This window comes from Astatotilapia calliptera, chromosome 7 (assembly GCF_964374335.1).
Source record: "Astatotilapia calliptera chromosome 7, fAstCal68.1, whole genome shotgun sequence".
Classification (NCBI taxonomy): Eukaryota; Metazoa; Chordata; class Actinopteri; order Cichliformes; family Cichlidae; genus Astatotilapia; species Astatotilapia calliptera.
Genome location: NC_137428.1, coordinates 38872002 through 38890990, shown reverse-complemented (window position 1 = coordinate 38890990; position 18989 = coordinate 38872002). Strand labels below are relative to the sequence as shown.

General features: G+C 40.8%; 2 protein-coding genes across 3 annotated transcripts; both read right to left on the bottom strand.

The window, feature by feature from the left end:
• Positions 1 to 1764: 1764 nt before the first annotated feature.
• ccdc82 (coiled-coil domain containing 82) lies at positions 1765 to 5587 on the bottom strand. Its single transcript, XM_080303641.1, has 2 exons — positions 3849 to 5587; positions 1765 to 2366 (listed from the first exon to the last, which is right to left on the bottom strand). Exons 1-2 carry the CDS (start codon positions 4407 to 4409, stop codon positions 2187 to 2189), a joined length of 741 nt encoding a protein of 246 aa, XP_080159767.1. The 5' UTR covers positions 4410 to 5587; the 3' UTR covers positions 1765 to 2186.
• Positions 5588 to 6133: 546 nt separating this feature from the next.
• Positions 6134 to 18734, bottom strand: wdr91 (WD repeat domain 91). Of its 2 annotated transcripts, XM_080303639.1 has the most exons (19): positions 18447 to 18716; positions 16539 to 16847; positions 16150 to 16286; positions 15761 to 15940; positions 15475 to 15681; positions 15275 to 15358; positions 14141 to 14250; positions 11192 to 11363; positions 10063 to 10254; positions 9711 to 9883; positions 9559 to 9613; positions 9360 to 9455; positions 8910 to 9004; positions 8368 to 8521; positions 7332 to 7440; positions 7096 to 7208; positions 6825 to 6932; positions 6534 to 6623; positions 6134 to 6429 (listed from the first exon to the last, which is right to left on the bottom strand). In XM_080303639.1, the coding sequence occupies exons 3-19, from the start codon at positions 16270 to 16272 to the stop codon at positions 6265 to 6267; spliced, it is 2226 nt and encodes a 741-aa protein (XP_080159765.1). In that variant the 5' UTR covers positions 16273 to 16286; positions 16539 to 16847; positions 18447 to 18716; the 3' UTR covers positions 6134 to 6264. The 2 variants fall into 2 exon arrangements, with proteins under 2 accessions (XP_080159765.1, XP_080159764.1); XM_080303638.1 differs by lacking the exon at positions 16539 to 16847 and having other exon boundaries at positions 18447 to 18734.
• Between the last annotated feature and the right edge of the window lie 255 nt (positions 18735 to 18989).

The window sequence follows — 18989 nt, the reverse complement described above, 5'->3', positions numbered from 1 at the left end:
GCGGCAACAACAAAACCTGAGACATTTGTTGTTTTTATGTTTATTTATTGTTTTTATGTTCAGTCTCAACTGTTACGAAGTTGATGTGCAGCTAATAAGTGCAATAAATATTTATACTGGAAAAGAGAATCGTGAGAGAATCGTGATTCTCATTTTATGCAAAATCCTGCAGCCCTACTGTCAACTACTTTATTTTTAAGCACTCAAGACTACCATGACCTGCACAACTGAGAACCTATGCAGGCATTTTTAATGCAGTTACTGACAAATAATTTGGTTTTATCTGTGATTTATTATGGGCAACCACTATACTGCAAGTGTACCAGGAAGTAAGTATAACGATATTATTATGTCAGCAAAGTGAACTTGCAGGAAGTCTTCAAAAATCTTGTGTGGTTCAACATTCAAAGGTATTTAGCTGACAATGTAATAACAGAAACAGAGACGGCTGGAGATAGCAGACGGACAAAACTATCAAAATATGTAAATATTTTTTCAAAGATAAAGCAACAGATTAAAAAGCTGCTGTACAAGAAAAATAAATAAATCTGTCTGCGAGGCCTTCACACTTACTTAGAAAAGATTGGCAAACAATCAAACTCAACTTCAGGAAAAAAAAAATGAAAGAAAAAGAAGGAAAGTGCAACAGAAACGAGTCAGAGTGCTGTCGGTTACTGAATGTCTCTAAATACTGCAATACTCAGAATCCTCCGGGGTCGTGAAATCAGAGTTTTTTTGCATATTCACAACACTGCCATCAAGAATTCAATAAAGACTCACAGCAGTGCCTTCTGGGAGATTCAGTCGGCTTCTGTCTTAAAGATCACACGCAGTCATAATGCAACGATTACACTCAGTGATGTGATGTGGAAGCCCCGCCCACTAAGCAGCTCTTCCCTTTTGCAGGAAAGAAAGCAGCTTCTGTGCTTGACATCCAGGAAAGCTTTCGCTCTCGTTTTAGCTTCACCAGCTGATCTGCTGCCACAAATTTCATCTAGCTGAACTCGAGAACCGCTTACTGGCTTTTTGTTGGACTTGCAAGCAGAGCTCTGACTAAAACAACAGGATATGAGCACATTTCTGTATTTTTTAAGGCTAAAGTAGCAAAACATCTGCTGGTTCAAATATGCAAAATATAACCCAGATGTGTGCCTGTGACTCAGTGGCTGCCGAGGTCCACCTGTGCCAGCTGCCAGCTGTGTTTATGACTTCTGGGCCACATCTGGTGATTGCCAAATGCCAGAACTGAGCGACAAGAGGGCCAAACGTGGGCCAGAAAAAAGCTGATTTTTTTTAGTTCAAAAGGAAAAAAAAACCAAAAAAAAACCATCTTATAAGAAAGCTAATTTCATGCGAGCAAAGTGTATATTGAATATGTACGTTTTTGGTTTTTATTTTAATCACGTGTTACACACACCTCACAGCCAGCTGCATGTAGTGGCCTGTGTATTACTCCAGGACTCATTTCAGTGAAAATAAGCTTGTAATTTGTTGTCTGATTGCAAATAAGTGCGGTTTTCTATTAACACTTCTTATGTGTTATTGCTGTTTTTATTGTAAATTTGTTTGTTTTTTTCCTGAATTTTACATCACGTAACTAGGCCCTTTCATTTTTTTTCTTTCAATGGCCCGAATACAACCAAAATAAACTTTTCCACAGACAATTCAATGCTGGCGACTTGTTTTTGCTCCTTTCACTGGTGGGCTGTGAGTTTCAGATGGACAGCTGCAGGAAGGCTGTGACTACCACTCCCAGATAAAACCTTTTAGTGTTACAACAATGAACCAAAAAAAAGCTAATAAATTATAATAAAGATGTTGCTCTAATCGTAAGTCACGCTGATAGTGCAGGCCACCTGGTTGAATCCAACTTAACCATTATATGGTTTTGCTTGTGACGTCATACAGGTCAGCAGTGCTTGGAGCCTCCAGCTGTTGGCGGATTAACATGGAAACATCTGCAGCATGTAAATAAAACTGAGCGCTCAGCAGATCAGCAAATGTTTATATTTTCAATCTAAAGCAAAAAAGTACCTCACACTGGGGTCAGAGACGCTGTCCACCTCCTCTTTTCTTCTTTTTGTTGCTTGTTACAAGTGTTCGTTGTCACAGCAACAACATAACCATGAGTCCTGTACAGATAAACACTTTTGCATCATTTTTAAATGCTATTATTTCTCTCAGGCTTACTTCTCCTCCTCCTCCTCCTCCTCCTCCTCTTCTTCTTCCTCCTCCTCTTTCTCTTTTCCTCCTTTGTCTCCCCGTGACACTTCTTTCTTTCCGTCCTCTTCTTCTTCACCTCCTCCATCTCCATCACCATCTGCCTCATCCTCTGCTTTTTTAGACTCTTCCTTGTCTCCTGTGCCCTTAAACAATTTAAATAAAACCCATTTTACTCATCACACAGAGGTATAAAGGTTTATTGGGTATGAAGTGCAATATATTCTTATAAACTTGGAAATCTATTGGAAATGAGCCAATCCATTAGTATAAATTAGTGTTCTTTGCAACCTTCTCAGTTTTCTTTTCAGTAAAATGCATGTTTCTTTTTGTTGTTTGCATTTTCTTTCTCAACTTTTATTCATTCTAAGGTTATTATAAATTTGCTAATTTTCTCCTGGAACTTTGACCCCTTTTTTCTCATAAATCTGTTTGTTTTCTCTTGTGAATTTTTTCATTAGACTTGCCAGTTTTTGTTAACGTAAATACATTTACTAATTGTTGTACAAATTCTGTAATTTCTTTCTTATAAATTGGCCATTTAACTTTTATTCTAAAATCTAACAAAATTAATAATGAACATTTATTTGTTATTAATTATTATTAACAATAAATAATTTTATCTTGTACATTTTTTTACACTTCACATAAGTGATTTTTTTCCTCTTAAATTTGCCAGTCCTTTAATTTAAATACATTTTCTAGCTTTTTTATGAACCAAGGTTTTTTTTTCATAAATATACCTTTTGTTGTGTTGTAAATTTGCACATTTTTAAAAATATTTTCTCTCTCTTTTTTTGGCAAATGTTTGTAGTTTACTGTAAATTTGCCAGCTTTAGCAAACTTTTATTCCGTCTTGCAGATTAACGCGCAGATTTTTCCTGTTCAAGTTTTGAAAGCACATTTTTCTTTGATGTGAATACATTTGTCCCAAAAAATGATCGTCTGCAAAAAAAATAATTTTTTTCCGGTATTTGCCAAAAAAGTGATTGCTCGTATAAATAACTTGCTGGTCTATAATATGTTAAATATATGTCAAATGAATCCCACAATGAATGATATCAAGTCATCCTGAGCCACTAACAACATTCCTGTAACAAGGCAGAAGCTACAATCAGTTTTTGGCAGTGACTTTTATATATTCTTTATTTATCCAGTAAAAAAAAAATCTCGTTGACATTAAAAATGTCTTTTGTAAGAGTAATCTGTCCAAGAGGAGACCAGATATTGCAACAAATATAATAATAGATCTGTAAACATATTTTAAGTGGACAAAAAGGACCGGATTGGTTATAATGTAAGTACAATAACAAAGATTTATAAAGATACTTAAAAAAATGTAATTTTAAAATTTTATATATAACCCCTTTGTAAACCTTGTTCACCGAAGTCTATTTACCAACATGCGTAAAGATGTTGCACATAAAAAACACACGGAAACATTGGAAATTAGTTTTTGGCAGGCGGTCACGTTTTGGCACAACACCGCTCTTACATGAATTCTTTCAACTTTGTCTCATATACCTGCGCTTTTACCCAGAGGTAGCCCTGTTTGTTTTTTGCTCGTCTTTCCGTGTTTCTACAGAAGTACCTGCGCTCCTGTGTATGACGCAGGCGCTCAGGTGTACCTGCTTCACGCGGCTCCTCCTCCGGCTCGGGATGCGGGCCTTCATCCTCCGGGACAGCGCCAACAGCTTGTTGTGTCTCTGCCTCCTCTTCGCCTTCTCCGCGTCCTCTTTCCGCTTCTCCTCCGCGCGGTCCGAGTCCGACTCGTCCTGCCGCTGCAGCCGGCTCCTCTTCCTCGGCTGGACCATCCTCTTCGTGTGACTTCCGTCGTCATCTTCCTCATCGTCGTCGTCATCGTCGTCCTCTTCATCCTCGTCGCCGCGGCTAGACGACGAAGAGCTGTCGTCGCCTCTCAGGAAGGAGCGCTTCCTGCGGGTGACAGAGCGGCTGTCGTCGCTGGAGGTCCCCCCGGACTCGCTCCGGTCCCGGTCCTCCTGCTCGCTGTCGTCCTCAGGAGAGCTCTGGAAGTCGGACTGTGATCCGGAGGAGGAGGACGACGAGAAGGACCCTTCGTCACTGTCGTCCAGGATGGAGGCGGGCAGACCGATCTGCCGCTTCTTCGATGCGGCTACTTTGGTTTTCCGCATGGACGCGAACATTTTCCGCTTGTACAAACTCTCCATGTCTGCACGCGGTACCGGACAGTAGTGACATGAAACGGAAAAGCGACAGCAGAACCGGGCTCGGTGCACGCAGGCTAACGGCGCAGCTAGCCTCGCATTAACGACATGCTATTTATTCGCTGAAACACGCAACATGGCGCCTGAATTCATCTTCGTGCGGAATTATTTTGGAGTCTTTTCACATAAACGGACCGTTTGCAAACGTTACACTGAGAAAATCCGCGCTGAAAAGGTCACATTTAAAGGATTTTCAGTCCCTGAAAATGCCTGTGTGTTATTGTTGTGGCTTCTGCTTCTTCTCTAAAAATAACTACAGCACGCATTCGTACACACCGCCCCCTACGGCGAAGAGCAGGCGCTACACCTGCAAACTGAGCAGAAATTATCCTAGCACTCCTAACACTTTCCACTAAATAAAAAAAAATAGTCTGGGGAAAGAAAATTGTATACTAATAAAATAATAATATGAATCTATGAAAATAAATAAAATCTAAATCTACAGGAAGTGACTGTGGCTAACATCAATGTTAATTTTATTTATAGGTGTGGTCAGGTGTTTAAATACACTCCTCACGTTAGTTGTAAGCCACCTTCTAGTCTAAAGCACATTTTACCAAATATTAGTAGGGGTGTATGTAAATATTTGAGTCTGTATGTTTACTTTTGACCCTGTTGGGATAAGTTCAAATGTGTGCACCCAGTTCTTGTTTTTTAAAGTCCATCCATCCATTTGTTTCACTCCCTCATTCACACCTATGAGTTTTTAAAGTCATTAAAGATATATGCTGTATAATCATTCCACCCTAGAAAAAGAATTAATTAAAAGCCCAAAATTACCATGACTTTCATTCCCATGATGACTGTGTGGAAACCTATGACCACAACTGTAAATGTCACATTTCATTACATCTAAACTGAATAAGAGATTAATTAGGCTTCAGTCATATAGGTCACATTTGTAAACACAAACATTTGGAAGGCTGGGAGCGTTTCGGATGTCACTGTGAGTCATTCAGACACCACCTTTTTAAAGTGGTGTTTTTGGTACATGTAGCTAGTTCACATGCCTTTGCCCTCATTATAAAAACAACACTGAAACTAAAAAAAAGCCCAAAACAAACAAAATAAAAAAGCTAAAGTGAAAATTTACTGATTGGAAACAAAAAGAAAAGAAAAGTACAAAACTGTTATGATTCTGTTATTTACACTACACATCTGTAAGAATGAAATCAAACATAATACAGGATAAAACAAATTCAGTGTACAGTTTCTCTTGTGATAGGTCTTTTTCTTTTACTTTATTACCTTTTTTATTTTATTCTATTATTATTTTATTTATTTGGTTTAGGTTAAGGGAATAAAAACCCAGAGTGATCCTCCAAATATTTACTTGTAACATTTTGGCTCGTATAAGAAAAACTTGGACGTTTCTTATTCCAATCAATCCAAGTGGCGTCTCTCACTCATCCAGATCATTGCAGTCTAAAGGTCTTGAGATGAAAGCAACTGGACTTCTTGTTTAGGTTCTTGAAGACATTTTAGAAAGGTGTATTCAATTCTCCATGAAACGACTTCAAGTACCTGAAAGAGGTCGAGGTGCTGTTGACTCAAACACTTCAAATGCTGCTGAGTGTCTGTGAGACTGCTGAGGAGTTTTTCTTCTCCCCAAAGGCCTGAAAACACCAACAAATACAGCTTTAACAAAAGAAACGAGCTCTACGGTGGAACCTTCAGTGAGATTTTAATCCTAATTTGATTTAAAAACAGGTTTGTTTGTATCATGAAACATTCCTCGAGTCTTCCTTTCATCTCTGCACAGACACACAAGAACAGAGGACCTCCGTTAGGTCCCCAGTCAGGACTTCTGTGCTAGAAGCGTGCTCAGTTTGATTTTCCCGTCCATGGAGGCTGTCAGGCAGGTGCCGCAGTCCACTGCTGAGCACCAGTCGACGGTCACCACTGGTGCTTTATGCCCCCCCAGTGACAGCACCCTCTCCAGAGCTGACTCCCCACTGGCCAGCTGGAAGAGAGGGGACCAGGAAATTTTTTAAAATACAAAACACATTTAAAGCATTAAAGAATGCTTGCTTACTTACTTACAGACAGACATGAAGGTGTACTCACTCTGTATATGAGTCCACCGGAGCTAGAACAGGTCAGGACGTGTTGACCTTCAGAGTCAAACGTGAAGAGTCGACCTCGAGGGACTTGAACCTGAACAAGAATTATATCACCAAGTTAGAAAAAAGCACCCCAAATTGTTTACTTTGGTGATTTTACTTCTTTGAACTATAAAAAATGTTTTCTTATGAACAGAGTTTAATTTGCTTTGTAGAATTCAATGTTTTCTAGCGAGCTTTGGTCATGAAATCAAATGAAGTGCTGTCTTGAAAATTAACCAGCAGGTCTGCTTACTTGTTTGTAGCCGCTGTACCCCGACAGGACGAAGGGCCCGGTGGCGTCCTGAGGTAAAATCTGCTCCGACTGCTTAACCCCACAGCGATGGATGTTCCACTGGATAAACTGCATGCGCACACACACACACACACACACACACACACACACACACACACACACACACACACACACACACACACACACACACACACACACACACACTTTCTTGACTTTCCTGAGTAACATAAGGAGAACAGACGGAGCTACACTAGTTCTGGCTTTCACGCACCTTGCCATCTTCTCCGATGCTGAAGACGGTATTTTCATCATAGCTGAACTCCACACTGTAAACTTCCCCATCATGAGCTCTCCAGCTCATCGCGCTCTCATACCGCTGCATATCTACAGAAGACAGAGGACAGAAATGTATTTAACTTACTTGGGTTTTGGTAAGTGACAGCAAAGAGGCCACAGATTAATCCTCCTTGAAAATAATCTTTGGATGAATCGAGTATGAACGCAGACCAAACAGTCTGATGACTCCGTCAGCGGCTCCAGTCACCAGCAGGTTTCCATTGTGATTGAAGGCTGTGCAGTTTATGGCTACTGGTTCTGGCTCCAAAGAGAACTGGAGCTGAAAGACAGAAAGTCAGAACATTATGCTACAGGCAGGAAATAAAAAGAGCAGTTTAACTATTTTAACTGTAACTGTCAAGGAAACTGAATTGGAGCTCATAGGCAGGCACATAACAGAGGAAAAGTTGAGTTAATACCCAAACCTTTCTTGGAAACAGGTTTCAGGTTTGCCAGAGCAGTCAGGTAGCCTGTTTAAAATGTGCAAACACAGTTTAAGCAGCACCTATAGGGCTGAAGTGCCAAAAACTGCAGCTCTAATCATGTCCACTGGAGGCTCACTCTAGCAGTGAATCAGTCCCATAGACCAGGGGTAGCAAACTCCAGGCCTCGAGAGCCAATGTCCTGCAGGTTTTAGATAACACCCTGGGTCAACACACCTGAATCAAATGATTAGTTAATTACCGAGCTTCTGGAGAACTTCAAGACATGTTGGGGAGGTAATTTAGCGATTTAAATCAGCTGTGATGGATCAAGGACACATCTAAAACCTGCAGTACACCGGCTCTCGAGGCCTGGAGTTTGCCACCCCTGCCATAGAACCTTTTTGGCGTAAAACGTCCAGCTTTACAGGAGAAATAAATACATTTACAGCCTGCTAAAAAGCAGTTTTGCCTCTAAAGGTCATAACACTACTGTGTATGAATGTGTTTATACATAAACCATTTTGACCCCCATTGCAGCTTAAAATTAAGGGTGTGGCCACTTTGATTAACACATGGTTGCCCTCTGAGCTGCTAGCTCCCTGAGGCTTCACGTCAGCTACCTGAACTGGACGCCTTGACTCAGTCTGTGCAGTTGGAGTTTATATTGCTCCAGTTTTCTGCTACAGCTGGGGTTTTAAATACACATTCTTTAAACCCAGTGGTTCCTGTTCCTGGTCTTGGACTGATGTGCAGACATATTAGCTAAATGATCAGTTAACCACCTGCTGTTTGACAGTCTTGGTGTCCCATAGCAGCAGCTGACCAGACACCGTTATGGGAAGTCGAGGAGCAGACTCGCCACTTCCAGATCGACTGTGAGCTGCAGCTGAACAGACGAATGATGAACCGCTGGGGCTGCAGGCTAAAGACAAGATACTGAAAGGCAGAAAAATACATTCTCATATGGAGATGACCTCGACTGTTGAAGACACAGTAAATCTAGTTTATGGACGTAGTTCCATTCAATTTGTAATGTAATTATAATGTAATAAAATAAAAGAGCACCGCCCATTTTAGCTCCATCACTATCGGATGGGTTAACATTAATTTTGGCACATAACAACATTACTGATACTGAAACATAACCACGTTTGGATCAGATTTTCAGTTTAGCGCTCCATAAAAACTTCTGAGTTCCTGAGCTGCAGCTTTTAGACACTTTTTTTGTCTCAGCAAGGAGGCACTTTCATGCAATACAAAGCCAACAAAGAGGCAGAAATTGGTCCTAATTATGTTAGTGAGGAGCTCCAGGGTGCAGGTTTACCGTGGATGAGCCTCGTCGATGTTCATCTCATAGAGATTCTTCTTGGCTTCCGTATCATACAACCGTACTGTGCCAACGCCGCTGCCTAATAACAACTGATCACACACACATGCAAACATACATTTTACTGTTGGACAGATGTGTTTGGTGTATCAACTAGGTCACAAGCAACCTTGGGGTTTAGGCTTAGGGTTGGGTTTTTGTTTTGACTAGTGCTAAATAGGCAAATATCAAGGAACTAAGAGATTTTACCTTTCAAATTAAGTCTTGCAAATTAATTTTGGCAGTGCAATTGTTCTGTATGCATTGCACTAGAGACAACTGTCTGAAAACAAGTAACGAAATCCTAACCGTAACGTTAGGTGGATCATTGGTGACCTAGTGCATGGTAAAATGTTACCTTATCAGAATATTTATAAAATCAATGTATCTGAAAGTAAACACTGCTACCAGTCGGTCTGGTTTGGTGGCCCACTCCAGAGACATTAGAGGAGATTTGGACATGATGGTGGCTTTGGTCTGCATGATGGGGTTGAACGACCACACCTGACGGAGTAGGAGGGGCAGAGGAAGAAGTCTTTCATGAGTTTTCCTGTCAGTATATGCTGTTAGAATACCGTAGCTTGAAGACTATGAAATGCAGGTTTACCTTGATGACTCCGTCAACATCCAAGCTAGCGACACGGCGACCAGAACAGTCAACCCTTGAAAACAAGCGAAGGGCAACAGAAAGAAAAAAAAACTAATTAAGGCTGAGTTTTTGTTTTTATCCTTAAAGTGGGTGAATTGTGACAGACAGACCTGCAGTGCATGATGGATGAGTGGTGTTCTCCGTACTCCTCCTGGCTGAGTTTAATGAAGGGAGGTTCCTCTTGGCTTGCACCGCAGCTTCTGCTGTTTGAGGAATCGGTAGGTTCACTTGAGGACTCAATGGGAGGCTCCACCTCCCCCAGCTCCCCTTTCTTCTCTGATGTCTGAAGATAACACATGAAAGGGCTCACCAGACCAAAAAATTATTGTCTTCCAGCATACTAATTCAAAGTGCAGGTTGACCACTCGCAAAACTGTTTGAACATAGCTGACCTTTACCTCCACAGGTAAGGTAAGACTAAGGGCATCGCATTTGTTGCATATCTAAAGGATGCAACTATACCTGTGGTGGTGGTTTGGAGAAAAGCTCCTTCCTCTCCTTCTCATGATCTTGGATTCTTTTGTGTCTCGAATTCTGGTTCCCTGACTGGTTTGTAGACAGCTGGGACTGGGAGCTCACTGGTTCACTGGTTGATGACTGGGTAGATGCTGGCTTCACCTCCTTAACTTGGCCTGCTTCTTTAGATTTCACAGGCTAAAAAAGATGGAAATGATTACAACCGTAGATGTAGAAAACTGGAACACGAGTGCAGCTTGCTATTACTCTCTGAGGGAATGATTTTCAAACTTTGTGGTAGAAAATAATTAAAATATCAAATTCATTACCCAATATTTATTATACTAATGGACACACCCAATGAACCCAATCAAGCCTCGATCCTGAATCAGTGTGAAGTTTAGTCTGCTGCAGAGTCCTTAACAGACATCTCTTATTGGACAGGTTGGTTACCGCCCATTGTACATCATGAATCTTTGCCATTTCCTATCCATTTTCTATCACTAATCTGGGTCCAGATCACATTGGTAGTATAAGCAAAGATGCCTAGGCCTCCCTTACTCCTGACTTCAGCTTTTTTTGTATCTTCCCAAGCCAATTAAAAGACTTGACCTCTCTGGTGTGTCCTGGATCTGTGTTGGGAGTCTCCTGTGTGTGCCTGACACACCTCACATAAGAGGTGTCCAAATCTCCCCAACTAAGTTCCAACAGGAACAAGTCTGACTTGTTACTGACAATACAATCCAAGCTCTTACAACAGTTGTACATGTTGCCAAATAGCCCATAACAACAACCAGATACCCCATACATTTGACTATGTAGACTGCTAGGCCAACATTAGAAACTAGCATCAAAGTCCAACTAGTTGGAGACATTTCTTTATTAGGGTTTGTTAGTCTTTATCATCTTCCTGATGAGATGGTAACTCAGAAGAAGGTATACTGTCCCAAGTACCAAATTTCTAAAGCGAAGGGTCTTTCACTTTCCATATACAATCATCAGCTTTTGAACATAAGATGACCTGTCTCTGACTCACTAGTTGCAAAAAACCCAATTTTGTTAAATAAACAACCATCCAGTCTGTGAGTCAAGGTCTTTTTTTAAATCTGTGAATTTGGCAATTCCTTGTGCTCACCTGATTACTTAGTGGGTCCTTCCTGCCCATTGCTGCCTGGCTTGGTGAGGACCCAGAGATGGCTTGCATTGGTTTCCCTGGGGCTCGTCTGCCTTGTGGTAGGAATGTTGAGAAGAAGTTTCTGGTAGGGGTGGTGGCAGTGCTGACAGCTCGCTGGCTCGTCACTAAGTCCCTACAAAGAGAATAAAAGAAAGGAAGTTTTAAAACAGCATACTACTACAGTGAATCCAAGCAAAGAGACCACAGCTATCAGCAAATGCCATTGCCATGAAAGGGTATGAGTTTTGCGACAATTTTTGGATAGTTAAAGTGAGCACAATAAACACCAGAACCCAAGATATCATACTGGCTATGCCGACTTGTCTTGATCACATAATTGCCATCTCTTCCTTTTTAAGCATATGATGAACATGCATCTGGCATTTATCCTTTTGCACTGCTCACTTGTCCAGTTGGGTGAACATTCGCTGGTGGACAGGTGTCCACATGTGTAAACTGACTGGTCTACAGCTATACACGTCCATTTTCAACAAGTAGAGCTGCACTATGTGTGTTCTGACACTTTCTGACAAAAAGTAGCATCAAGGTCTTCAATGATTTGTAGCTCTTTGCCAGCAAGCCTTTCGACCCCATGAGCATCAATAGTTCGTGGGGTTTCAATGACCGTGCTGCTGGTTCGCCGGTTGCTGTTCATTGGACTTATAGAGCAGTTCTCACTATGAAGCAACAACACTGTTTGCACCATATCAAAACAAAGGTGTGACAGGCCATTTCTGTCCAGTCTTGCTATGACTTTCCAAAAGAGACCTCTATAAATGGACCAATCACTATCAAAGATACTTAGGTCATTAAAACTTTTATATTTTCAGTAAGTAAAAAATAAGGTTAGACTTTTGACTGCCTAAAAAACTTCTTTTTTTCTACCCTTACTACTATGCTTACCAGTTGGTTTTTCAATTTTGAAGAATTTTTCTAATTCTCTTCATAACCGTGCGTGAGATTTTAGTGTATTGAGACACAAATCCCCTTGTTTCAGTAAGGGAATCCAACATAAAACTGCCAAATCAAAGATGCAGAGCTGTGGTGACCTCTTCTGACAAGGGCACAGACGAAAGTAGCTTTTTTTGAGGAAGGGGGGGTTGGCCCAAAAACCTATGTGCAGTCTGAGATCCTCAGCCAAAGATGTGTTGCTTCTTCCTGTGAATAGGTGGGAGACATAGTCTTTGTTGCCAGGGCTCCTTTGCTTCCTGGTAGAGATCTTTATTGGTCCCCAGGCTTCTCAGTTACTCAGAATCAAGTGGGGTATCGTGGCTTTGTTATCAGTGATCTCTGGTCAAGATCTTTTTGGGTCTACTGTATTTTAGTTACTCCAAAAAAGTAGAAAATCAAGTCAGTGCTCCCTGGTAAAAGTCTTCATAAATCCACTTCAGAACCACGAGGATTTTGCTTCACCGGTTAGCACTGCTGCCTCACAGCAAGAACGCCCTGGGTTCAAATCCACCATCTGGTTGCAGGCTTTCTGTGCGGAGTTCCAGTTTATATGTTCTTCCAGTATCTGCGTGGGTTTTCTCCAGGAATTCTGGCTTCCTCCTGGAGTCCAAAAACATGCATGGAATTAGGTTAATTGGTAATGCAAAAACCTTAGGTATGAATGTGAGTATGAATTGTTGTCCGTCTCTCTGTGTTGGTCCTGGGACAGTCTGGCTGCCTTTCCAGAGTTAACCCCACCTCTTGCCCTGTGGCACTATGGCAGCTGGGACAGGCTTTAGCACAGCCACGACCTTGAACTGGATAAGCAGAAGAAAATGAATGGATCCAAGGGCTTCTTGTTAGAGGTCTTCTTCAGTCCACTTCAGAACCAAATGGGTCACCATGTGTTTGTTGTCAAGACCATTTTTGTGTATAATACTTGGTGGGTGTGGTTTATCACCATCATGCATTGAATTATTCATTTGAAGAGGAAATAATGAATGTGTAATTGTCTAACAACACTTACTGCAAAAGTTAGGTTGCCTTATCATCAGCCATCATCAGCCAACTAACCTCTTAGCATCCATTAAAATAAAAAGTGTGTTGAGTTTGGGTTTTTTCTGGGTCCATTTCAGATCGGGTCCAACATCGATTCAAGCCCCGTCAACGATCCAGATGAGGAGCTTTAACTAACTTCTTAAAAGATACTTCTGTCAATCACATTTTTTTAGAGTATTTTAAAGTTTATTGGGGAAGTGTATTTGCTGGCCCGGTCTATCGATCGCCTGGAAGTTTAACAAAAAAAAAAAAAAAAAAAAAAAAAAAAAATGGCTCAATGGAACAATTCATCAGGTGAATTGTTTATTGTGAAACATCAACCGCATTACAGCACACAGTTTAAATACTGCAACAGCATAAATATTTTGGCATTTTTGGCAACAATACGTTAGCTAAAATATGGTTTTAAATAGTTTTTTTATATGGATAAATATAAAATAACTCAGTTTTGTTTGATTTAAAGTGCCTGAATATGAAAATATGAGGTTACGTCATTTATTAAATAAATACTGTCACAAAAAGTGCAACAACCTTAGTTGTCATTTAGGCCTGAACCATGCTAACATCAGTCCATGTTCATTCTGTGCTTTGTGTTAAAATGTAACTTAAGAAAACAAAATAAAAACAAACGAAACCACAAAGCTGCAATGGATAAAAATCTTGATTAATATTTTAAGGTTTAAGATGGCTGCCATCTGCAACTCACAGCACAAAACACATTAAGAGTTTCAAAGTGATAAATACAAGCACAATACGCCAGTTTTTCCATAAAAATACTAAAGCATGGCATTAATTTTAGAAATGAGCTGACTATTGATGGTTAAAAGCATCATGATGTTGGCAGTGTTTAAAAATGGACAGAATGGCAGCCATCTTTGCTGTGGTTAGTCATCAGTAAAGACAGTGATGTTAGTCTCTCACAGCTCAGTGTCTCCCAGTCGGTCCATGTTCTGGACGTATGTCGGCAGCTTGTGGTGGATCATCTCATCTCTATCCCTCTGATCCCGGCTCTCCGTCTGCAGGGCGAACAGCTGGCGAAGATACAGCAGACAGGTCAGACGTCTACCCTGACTACAGCTTAGCATGGAGCACATCACATTTTAAAACTTTGTTTCATGAAAAAACTTTTACACTTAGTCTATGTTTTTAAGTACTAGTGTCCAACTTTTTGTTAGTTCAAAAATGGAATAAACCAATCACATGGCAGCGACTCAGTGCAATTAAGCACGTAGACACGGTCAAGACGACCGGCAGAAGTTCAAACAAAGCATCGGAATCAGGAACAAATGGGATTTAACTGACTCTGAATGTGGCGTGGTTGGTGGTGCCAGGTTGATCTACTGCGATTTTCCCACGCAACCTCTATCTCTAGGGTTTACAGAGAATGGGATGAAGAGTAGAAAATATCCTCTGAGTGGCTTTTCTCAATCGAAATGTCTTGCTTAGGTCAGTGCCTCAGCTACATCAAGCCGATAGGAAGGTGTGGAGATTATTTTCTAGGCACACTTTTGGCCCAATGAGTAACAACTAAATGTCACAGTCTACCTGAGCATTGCTGTCAACCATTTCCGCAAGCACAATGTAACATTTTACAATTGATGTTTTGGGACAATTTGCTATGTTCCAAAGTTCAAATCATCTCAAACTGATTTCTTTAACAGGACAATGAGTTCACTATACTAAATGGCCTCCACAGTCACTTGATATCCACCTAACAGAGGACATTTGTCAAATATTCCATGAAGAATTTAAGTGATTCTGAAGGCAAAAGGGGGTTCAATGGAGTACGGTGTACCTAATAAAGTGGCACGGAGTGGTGGCCAAATCATGGGATTAATACAGTGAGAATTAATAGGATTTGATTTGATTTTAATTAGTAAACAGAACTTTTGGAAACCCATTGAAATTAATTTTTAAGCTAAATAATGAGACTTAATTTGCATGGCGGGTGATTAAAAGTAAACGACGGGATCAGTTGTAGCTTTTTTGAACAAATCTACATTTGCATTATTCATGCAAAATTGATTTAATTTAAAATGAAATGCACTCTCTCACCAGCTGACGGAGCTGTTCGTTCTCCTCCATCAGGCAGGTCATCTTCTGGACTTCAGCATCGAAGCTGAGGAGGACAGGCTGAGGTGGGAAACAAGTTAAGGACTGAAAACTGAATTCCAGCAGATCAGTGCGGCCGCCTCTAAATTGTCAGAGCATGTTGAATATTAAGGCTGGCTGTGTGTTTCAAACTCAAGGATATGCATACACTGGAAGAGCACCGACAGGAAGTTATGCAGTGAAACCAGGAAGGTGTCAGACCACTGGCGGGAGAAGTACTGACAGAAGGCGGAGTTCTGCTCAGGGGAGGAGATAAATGGCAGGATGAACCAATCACGCCACTCAGCCTGACCCTGCAGCTCTGACGCCTGCTTCTGGAAAAACTCCTGAGTCTTCTCCAGGTTTCCTTTCTGGAAGGACGAGATAGATTTTTAAATCTTTGTTTCAGAAACACGCAGCAGGATGTCTGATTTCTCCATGAGGTGATACCTGCACGGTGTTGATGATGTAGTATCTGTACAGGCTGATCCTCAGCTTGTTGACGGTGGATCTGTAAACATCCTCGAGTCTGCTGAACAGACGTTTATCCAGGTAGAGCCAATATTCCTTCAGACCAGCCAGGTCAAAGCTCTGGACAAACTGCTGCAGCTGATCGATGATTTTATCCACCTGCACAGCACAAAAATAATGAAAAGTTATTCAGTGTCCTTTTTCTGCTGAAAGAAGAAACGTCTTCAAAAACCTGAAATAGCAGCTTTTTTCGTTAACCCTTCACACCATTGCAAGCTCCTTTCTCCAACTTCCAGATGATGTGACTATTTTACTGTGAGGCTGTGAGGAAACAGAAATACATCAAACAACGTTTCTGCCAGCCATACCCTGAAGCCTTTCTCCTTGTCAGCTTTTATGTCGTTGTCCAGATGTTTCAGAGTGTTGGTGAAGCCACGGTAGATCAGATACTCCCTCACATGCTCATCTGTCCTTTCTACTGCAGAGCCCATGGTGACCTCTGACCCTACAGGGAACAAGTCAGCGTTTATTATGATTATTCAGTTTGTGTCTACTGTAGTCATTTGGTTCTTTGAAAGTATAAAGACAGAGACATTTAACTTCAGGTTTTAAGATTATTTCTTACATACACATTTATACAAGTATAATATCCAGCACTCTGGCTGTACACAAATAAAGAAGAAGACATAAACACAAGAATTCCAATCAACTTTTTCTTTTAATATTAGCTGACAGACATTCAAACCATTGATCTCACCGAGTAGCTGAGTAATGTGTAGGTAGTGGGTGGTGTGGGCTTTAGCAGTCTGATGGCATGAAGATCAAAGCTTCTCCATATTGTTTCTGTGCTGGCAGCATATAAACAGCACACAGTAGTGTCTCCCCAATGGCAGTCAGCTGTTAGGGTGGCTGGAAGAATCTCCCGCGATCCTCTCGGCTCTAGAGCTGCATCATCTGAAGTACACATCCTCTTCTCTCAGCTGAATCAACTACCCTCCTGATGGATAAGTGGTCATGCCCAGGGAATGATGCACCCTTCCCAGAAGTGCAGAGATTCCTAAGCGCCCTGAGCAGGAGTTTGAAGTACTTTAATCGCATGAGGTTGTAGAAGCCTTGATGGGATTTCTTCAGCAGGGTGTTACTTGAAGTTATCCACTTTCTCTACCTAGGCCTGATTTATACTGAGAGGGTAGAATAATACTCTGCTGTTTTTTCATGGTCCCCTCGGTTTCCTGAGTTCAGCTCAAAGTTGCTCTCCTTATACCAGGTGAAAGGTGGTTGATTTCATACCAGTGGGCAGATGCATTATTATTTGAGAACAGTCCTGCTCTCGGCACATAATTTTATGGAGCTCCAGTGCTGAGGGTGAGAGGAAGGAACCATTTGTGGCCTGTCAGCCAGCCAGGAAACTGATCATGCACCTGCACAGGTGCACAGGGATTTCTTTTTTTTTTTTTTTGCAGGGGGGGGGGGGGGGGGGGGGGGGGGGTGCCTGAAGGGGGCTATTTTTGGTACATTAGTTTACAACCTCTGCTAATACTGAGGTTACTAAGTGTGCAGATACATTTTCTTCAGAATAAAAGTCTATAAACATCACTGCATGAAAATGTTTAGAAATAAGGTAGATGAAGAAAGGATTCAGACCACCTTAAAGTTTCCGCACATTATTTTAAGCAGACAGAATGTTCTCTTTTTCACCGCTACTCAGTATAAAGTTCCTACACATTTTAGTAGATTAAGCGGACCTATTTTCCTTATTTCTAGTCATCTCGCCACAGAATTTCTGTTTACAGAAGACAGCCAATCAGAAGAAAGATGGCTTAAAGTAGGAGGAGCTAAAGCAGGTTGTTTGAGACAAGTGACATGAAACAGTAGACAGTAAAATTAAAAAAGGATTATTTTGAGCTGTGAAACAGGCAGAGCTACTTGAGTAAATGTATTTAGTTACTGTATGTCAGCGATTATTTAACAGACTTCAAAACACTGACATCACAATATTAACATGACAATCTAACCCACTTAATGTCACTTTTCTCAACTAAAGGATGAAGAAGGTAAAAGGTAATATTGCTCAATTTCTTTTTAAACTTCAGTAGCGTTCACTCCATTAGCAATAATTCACCTAAAACACTTCCTCTTCATGCACTGACCGCTAACTTAAAACAACATTAGATCACCGTTATGCATCCACAGCGGGACGTCGATAGTTATAAAAAAGAAAAAAGAAAGTGTACTTTAGATCCTTAAAAGTCTGAAGCAGAATATAAAGTATCATTTTTGTAAATGTAACCGTTTTATTTGGATTTCCTCCACCGCTTTTTGTTGCTAAAAACACTTCGGCCAGACTCTATTTGAAAATCTCTTTAATTGGTACACACGGCAAATGTAAGTTTAAACTCAGATTCACAATCCATCCCAGCAAACATCAAACGATGTCAACATTGACTGATTTCAGAAAATGTATTATTGTAAATCTGAAGAGACACAGGAACTGCAGTTAGCTTCATTTTAGCATCAAGTGTGCCACCAGAACAATCGACTGGAACACGTTACAATCACTATTACACAAAATCTCTCACATTAAACAGGCCAAATGCAGGCAGAATTAACATTCATTATGCTATAACATAATAAATCATAAAATCACGTCTTAACATTTACGTACCTCGGAGGAGAATCCAGATTATTTTAAATGAAGCAAATTTAAGGCGAAGTTTGGCTTGGTCTTTTCTTTGGTTTCAGCACCATGAAAGTGAACCGTCACCACCCAGAAACAGAATTGCACTTTTTTAGATCCATGAATCTTCAGAGCACAAAGCTGCTCTTCCGTCTTATTGTGAAAACTAAATGTTTACAACAACAAAGAGAAAGAAAACTCTCTTCCTGCTCTATTTTTCCTCCTGACAGTCATGTGATGAGCTAACGTATAACGCAGCCACACACTGCGCATCCTGCGCGCCCTCTATCGGTCAGCACGTCTCAATACACCTGTGCCGGATATACCAGCTGTTACCTGCAAAAATGTTACAAAGAATGTAGCATTTTTGTGTGTGTTTTCCTCTCTAAATCTCACCCCTTCTAGTAGTTAAAAGTGGTGTACGTGCTGGAGTAAAAAGACAGCTGTTAAAAGTGTTAAAAGCAACTGAAAAATAAAATCACAGTTATTTCGTCTTGTATATATGTGTCTTTAATATCCGAAAATTACTAC

Bases quoted from the DNA above. Each gene is read 5' to 3' on its own strand.
- wdr91 (XM_080303638.1), bottom strand. From the start codon at position 16,272: ATGGGCTCTGCAGTAGAAAGGACAGATGAGCATGTGAGGGAGTATCTG. The intron at 9,456-9,558 runs GTAAACCTGCAT...CTACTCCGTCAG, and splicing joins ATGTTGACGGAGTCATCAAG to GTGTGGTCGTTCAACCCCAT. The intron at 6,624-6,824 runs GTAAGCAGACCT...ATTCTTGTTCAG, and splicing joins GGTACAGCGGCTACAAACAA to GTTCAAGTCCCTCGAGGTCG.
- ccdc82 (XM_080303641.1), bottom strand. From the start codon at position 4,409: ATGGAGAGTTTGTACAAGCGGAAAATGTTCGCGTCCATGCGGAAAACC. The intron at 2,367-3,848 runs GTACACCTGAGC...AAATTGTTTAAG, and splicing joins GGAGGAGCCGCGTGAAGCAG to GGCACAGGAGACAAGGAAGA.